The sequence below is a fragment of the Gossypium raimondii genome, chromosome 13, assembly GCF_025698545.1.
Source record: "Gossypium raimondii isolate GPD5lz chromosome 13, ASM2569854v1, whole genome shotgun sequence".
Taxonomy (NCBI): Eukaryota; Viridiplantae; Streptophyta; class Magnoliopsida; order Malvales; family Malvaceae; genus Gossypium; species Gossypium raimondii.
The window spans coordinates 2798174-2804653 of NC_068577.1; the positions used below are offsets into that span (position 1 = coordinate 2798174).

A 6480-nucleotide genomic window follows, 5' to 3' on the forward strand; every position below is an offset into this window, starting at 1 on the left:
TTTGATTTTTCATTAAATTTCAATATTCAATATTAATTTTGATTTGAAAACATACTTTAGTAAGAAAAATTATTTCAAATATTTTATTTTAATAGCTAATGATAATTTAATTTATAAATATTAGAATTTAATAAATTAACTTAAAATTTTATTTAATGAAATAAATTAATATGAAAAAATAACGTTAACTTTTAATATTATATTAATTAGCTTATTACTTTTAAATATTAAAATAAAATAAATATTATTTTAATTAAATTTACTTTTCAATCAAAGTGAAGTAAAATATAGTGACAAATTTGCAAATTGATCGTATAAAAACAAATGAACGATATAGTTAAAATAATAAACTTGAATTTTAAAATAATCAATAAATAATTTAAAATTTTGACAAATTCATTTTTTATAATTTCTAAATATATGTTATATTGAAATCAATTAATTTACTCATAAAATATACAATTTATTCTTATAATTTATATATAAATCGAAAATTTAAAATTAATAAAAAACTGAGTCAAAGTCAAACCCATAAGAGATGCCCCCGTGATAAAACTCTTTTGCCCCTTCATTTATTTCTATATACATTCGTTATCGTGTAGTGTACTTTACTGAATTCCTAAATTTTATTTTACCAAAAAAAATAATTTATTTATTTATTCTAATCTTATTATCCGCTACGATATTCAAGATCGAATAAATTTCTGGTCAGAGGCATTTATGACCGTCAGATCTACCTCGTGATCCGTGAGTCAGGAAACACAATTATTACCCAGTAAGCACTCTCTCTTTTTCTTTTCTTTTCTTTTTCTTTTTTTTTCCCGTAAACAAATTGAGAATTCAAAGTAAAAGAGAAAGACAAAATTCAAAGCTCCTCATATTTGGACTCTTCTCCGTAGAACTTCTTATTCTTGTTTTTGTTGATTGTAATGCTGGGTTTTTTTATAAGGCGCGCGAGACTAAATTGATCCGATTATAACAAATCTGTGATTACCGGTGGCGGCTGCGCCGTCTTGATTCTTTCGTCCAGGGCGTAGATGTCAGGGCCACTAGATCGATTTGCTAGGCCTTGTGAGTTGACATTTTTCGTTTTTTCTTTTGAACTTATTTTACTATTTCTGACGTAACATTTTATATTCAGTTTGGTTGCTTAGGAAATCCTGGTAGTGCCGATAGAGAAGGAGAAATTTAGAACTTGTTTTGACGAAAGAAGAAAGGGAATCGATTCTTGTTTAGTCTTTCAGATTATTTTCGTTTACTATGTATTCAATTTGTGTCTTAGTTTGGTAATTTTACAATGCTTTGTTGATTTTGTGTTTTAGGATTTTCTGAACAATTTTCAGATAATATATATCTATGAGAAGAAAAAGCAACTATAATTAGATTTTCGCTTTGGTTTTTCTTGTCCTTTCTTTATCTAACAACGGTACTTGTTTGTAAATGTAATCCTCTGGTACATGTTATGAGGTAGGCCTTGAGGGGTTTTAAGGTAGTGATGACCTGATTTTACTATTTCTGGCGTAACGTTTTATGTTCAGTTTCGTTGATTAGAAATTAGTGGTAGTGCAGATAGAGAAGGAGAAAGTTAAACTCATTTTGACCAAAGAAGAAAGGAAACCGATTCTTGATTTGGTTTTCAGATATAAAATTGGAAAATTTAATCGTTATTTTTGTGTTTTAGTTTGGCAATTTTACCATGCTTTGTTGATTTTGTGTTTAATGTTTCTGAATAATTTTCAGAGATAATATATAAATCTGAGAAGAAAGAATAGAATTATAATTTGCTTTTTGCTTTGATTTTACAAGGAAATCAATTCTTTGATTTTTCTTAGTATTTCTTTGTTTAATAACAATTAATGACAATACTTATTTGAAATACAATCCTTTGGTATATTGTATGAGGTAGGCTTTGAGGGGGTTTCAGGCAGTGATGAGAAGAGAGAGAGGAAGTCCGATTTTGAGAACTCTGAAGATGAAAGACGCACGAAAATGGGATCTCTGAAAAAGAAAGCTTTAAATGCATCTACTAGATTTAAGCATTCTCTCAAGAAGAAGAGTAGTAGAAGGAAAAGTGATGGCCGTGTCAGCTCTGTATCCATTGAGGATATTCGTGATGTTGAGGAGCTGCAGGCTGTTGATCAATTTCGGCAAGCATTGATTATGGAAGAATTGCTTCCGGAAAAACACGATGACTATCACAAGATGTTGAGGTGCTCACCTCATACTTTTTCTCATATTGTAGTTTACTATTGGCTTATTCTTTTATGATGCAAATTTTATAGGTTCCGTTCTCTTGTAAAGTAAGTGGTGGGCAACCTAGTTACCCAGCATTCTATGCATGCTATGTTGTATTTTCTCTGATGATTTACAAACTTTATTTCATTGATTAAACTTTTGGCTTGATTAGAAAAACATAATAAGAGTTGTGAGTTTTTTAGTCATGCTATTCTTTTGCTTTTAAAGCACAAGTTGGTTGCTTTCTGCTTGCTGATGTGATATATCCTTTCTGTATATGCTTGAAGGCTTCGGCATCATTCTGCTGCTCTCTCTTTTTCGCCAAGTTTTAATGCTGCTAGAAGAAATAATTAATTCTAGCCTTGCTTTTACATAGGTTTTTGAAAGCAAGGAAGTTTGATATCGATAAAGCTAAACACATGTGGGCAGATATGCTCCAATGGAGGAAGGAGTTTGGTTCTGACACCATTATTGAGGTAATTACTGTTCACTTTTTGCCTGAAGTAGCATTGATTGTCATCCGTGTTTTCACTGCATTTTTGTCCTTGTTTTTCAGGATTTTGAGTTTTCAGAGTTGAATGAGGTTTTAAATTATTACCCTCAGGGCTATCATGGTGTTGATAAGGAGGGTAGACCTGTGTATATTGAAAGATTGGGAAAAGTTGATCCCAACAAACTGATGCAAGTTACAACTTTGGATCGGTATGTAAAATACCATGTCCGGGAATTTGAGAAGGCCTTCAGTGTTAAGTTTCCTGCTTGTACAATTGCAGCAAGGAGGCACATTGATTCAAGCACTACAATTTTAGATGTTCATGGTGTGGTATGTGTTTTGTTATCATTTGTTGCCTTTTTAATACCAGAATATTTTGCTGCCACGTAGTTGCTAAGTGTTGATTGTTTTTCTTTTCACCTATTATTAGGGCTTTAAGAATTTTACCAAGTCTGCAAGGGAACTGATTATGCGACTGCAAAAGATTGATGGTGACAACTACCCTGAGGTCTGCCATCTCAATGTGCTTGCATGTTGAATTACAAAGTCATGCTTCTATCAAAGTTCTTATATTGTTTTATGTTGAGCCGAAATTTTATGCTGTTTCCTTATCGCTTATGCAGACGCTTCACCAAATGTTTATCATCAATGCTGGACCTGGGTTTAGGCTGCTGTGGAACACTGTGAAGACGTTTTTGGATCCCAAAACAACTTCAAAGATCCATGTATTTGAATAATTTTTCTGCTATATTTTTGAAATTGTGTATATTTCTTTTTTCTCTTCAATTCTCATTCCCTTTATTTGTTGGTGATTTCTAATCATACATAAATGTAATGTGCATTGACTTTAGGTTATTGGAAACAAGTACCAGAGCAAATTGCTTGAGATCATTGATGCCTGGTAGGTCTTAGAACTTCCATGACATGTTATGTTGTTGACTTATCTCTATCTTACTCTAGTTTTCAATACAACTTTTCCCATCATTCTTTGCACCTAAAATATATCTTTTACTATCTATCACTCTATGGTTGGTTCATTCTATCAAAAAGCTTACAGTGATATTTAAATTCCATTCAGTGAGTTGCCAGAATTTCTGGGTGGTAGCTGTACTTGTGCAGATCAGGGAGGGTGCCTTCGCTCTGATAAAGGGCCTTGGAGAAATCCTGAAATATTGAAGGTTATAAGCTGGTCTTGGTTTATAATATGTTGCTGATGCTGTTAATTTCAAGGGCTTGATCAGCGTACTTTGTAACCAAAAAAACATTTCATTGTGTGTATTTTCTCTCAGATGGTTGTTAATTGTGAGGCACGGCGTGCCAGACAAGTTGAAAAAGTTTGGAATGGTAATGGGAAGGTTATTGCATATGCTAAGCCACCTTATCTAATGGTATATGATCTTTCTAACCCATAATGTTCCTTTTGTTCTGACAATTTTTTGACATTCCTGTCAACTTTCGAGGTAAGATTTTTGCATTATCTCATTGCTTCTTGTGTTGTGTGAAGCAGTTGAAAGGAAGTGATACATCCACGGCAGAATCTGGATCAGAAGCTGAAGAAATTGCATCCCCAAAAGCAATGAAGAATTATTCACAGCTTAGGCTGACCCCTGTTCGTGAAGAAGTGGGTTCTTTTGACAACCTAATCTTTCATTTTGGTTATCGAATTGTAGTACATTACTTATTGCTGTATCATAATACATTCATTATGAGCATATAAACTGTTTAATACAAGAACTGTTAACATGGATTGCTGTTTTTGGTGCACTCATATGCTTTAGAATGCTGGGTACATTAACAAGAAACTGGTTATAAAGTATGACTACGTTTTTGCTTTATTTTTGTTTGAATAAAACTATTTGCATTTTTTTAGTGTTTTCTTTGGTTATCAATCAACAATATGCTATGATATATGATTATCAGGATTTCATTATGCATCTTATCAGGTTATACACCTAAGTTTAGCATCATTGACATTTTTGGCGGTGTTGGTAATTCTCTTTTTTGGCTTTGTAACTCATGCAGACTAAGGTTGTTGGGAAAACAAGCCATGCTGGTAATTTCTCAGGCTATGATGAATATGTTCCGATGGTTGACAAAGCTGTTGATGCTAGTTGGAAGAAGCCAACATCCCCCCTGATGCCTTCTGGTTCCAAAGGTTAATAAATATAATCTTGTATACCGTGTTACCCATTTAGATGCTACATTTCCTCTTAAAAGCTTGCTTAGTTGTTTTCTAACATGCTTAAGAAAATGAAATGCTATTTTGCAATTCAGGTGTTATAACATTGCTTGAAACTCCCAAGACCCCGGAAGGAATTCGAGCTCGGATTTTGCTGACTATTATGACTTTTTTCATGACACTTTACACTCTTTTGCGCTCAGTAGCCTGCCATATAACTAGAAAGCTTCCTGGCGCAGTTTCCGGTCATTGTCAAAACATTACTGAACTTACCCCTGGTGCAACTCAAAAGGAAGAGCATTCCCCTTCTCCACCTCTTTCTCAGGCAGATCTACTATCTTCTGTGCTCAAGAGGTTGGTTGAGCTCGAGGAGAAAGTTGATACACTACAAGCAAAGCCATCTGTGATGCCTTATGATAAAGAGGAATTGTTGAATGCTGCTGTATGTCGAGTTGATGCCCTTGAAGCAGAGTTAATTGCTGCCAAGAAGGTAATGTTGGCACCTTTAATTTTGTTATTATTTACAAAACCATTGTCCATATTTCTGTTATAACTCTCTAATCTATTCCCTCCTAGTATGTCATTCAAACTAATAGTCCTAGAGTGATGAATGTCTCATCCTTGGTACTTTAGTTATGAGTTATTTACATGGCTACGTAGCTTCAAATGTTGTCCATATTTAGATGATAATGTTGTCACTGCATTTTGGATTAGTGCAAAGCTGGGGAAAATCTTCATCTGAAGTTAGATTTATCACTTGTTTTCGTGTCAAATTTAAGACTCGAAGCCTTTAGGCGACTACACCATATCTTGATTTCCTCTAGGGAATATTTGGTATTAACAGATTAATCAATTACTTTGACACGCTTACAATTGTTTTTTCTTTTATTTCTTGCTCTAATTTTCATTTTGCATGTATGTGCCCTATCGGATAGGCTCTTCATGATGCTTTGATGAGGCAAGAAGAACTGCTTGCTTACCTAGACAGACAAGAGGAAGCCAAATTGCGGGTACGGTAATTCATGTGTTCTATACGTTTCGTACATGTTCTGGTTAATTTTTTATGGTTATGCCCTATGTTCTTATCATGCCATGGTTGTGAATGGTATTCCCTCTCTGTTTCAGAAAAAGAAGTTTTGCTGGTGATCTGCCTTTTCCCATGGAGACTACGAATGCTGCATAGTGTTTTGAATTCATTTCTTTTTTACTATTCGCTCGAAATTGATTCCAATACAAATCTTGTTGCCCTCAAGTGTACAAGAACCCTAAATGAACTATCCTTCTGTTGTCTTATTTCATTCCATTTTATTTCTCATTTAATGTTTGGAATTGCTGCATTTATTTAAGTTAAAGATTCAGAACTTGGTTTTGAAGGGTTTAATGTCAGAAATTTAGCAACCAAAATGATACCTAAAATAGTAATCTTGGTTGTATCAAATGTACATATTCATGTCGGATACGTACTCAATTTACTTCATGGTTAAGTCACATTAACAGTTTATATTTACACAGATTTTCAACTTGTAGCAGCTGCCTAAAATACTAATTTTGGTTGTTTATGAACAAAATGTGA

The 6480-nt window shown here is 33.5% G+C and overlaps 1 protein-coding gene across 2 annotated transcripts; it reads left to right on the top strand.

Annotated features, from left to right (window-relative positions):
• Nucleotides 1–811: 811 nt before the first annotated feature.
• On the top strand, nucleotides 812–6280 carry LOC105783199 (phosphatidylinositol/phosphatidylcholine transfer protein SFH6). 2 transcript variants are annotated; one of them, XM_052626649.1, is made up of 14 exons: nucleotides 812–1071; nucleotides 1907–2210; nucleotides 2612–2711; nucleotides 2792–3058; nucleotides 3159–3236; nucleotides 3352–3453; nucleotides 3580–3629; nucleotides 3807–3906; nucleotides 4018–4116; nucleotides 4233–4349; nucleotides 4751–4883; nucleotides 5003–5397; nucleotides 5843–5917; nucleotides 6033–6280. In XM_052626649.1, the coding sequence occupies exons 1-14, from the start codon at nucleotides 1038–1040 to the stop codon at nucleotides 6051–6053; spliced, it is 1875 nt and encodes a 624-aa protein (XP_052482609.1). In that variant the 5' UTR covers nucleotides 812–1037; the 3' UTR covers nucleotides 6054–6280. The 2 variants fall into 2 exon arrangements, with proteins under 2 accessions (XP_052482609.1, XP_012463956.1); XM_012608502.2 differs by having other exon boundaries at nucleotides 813–1071; nucleotides 4236–4349.
• Nucleotides 6281–6480: the final 200 nt, after the last annotated feature.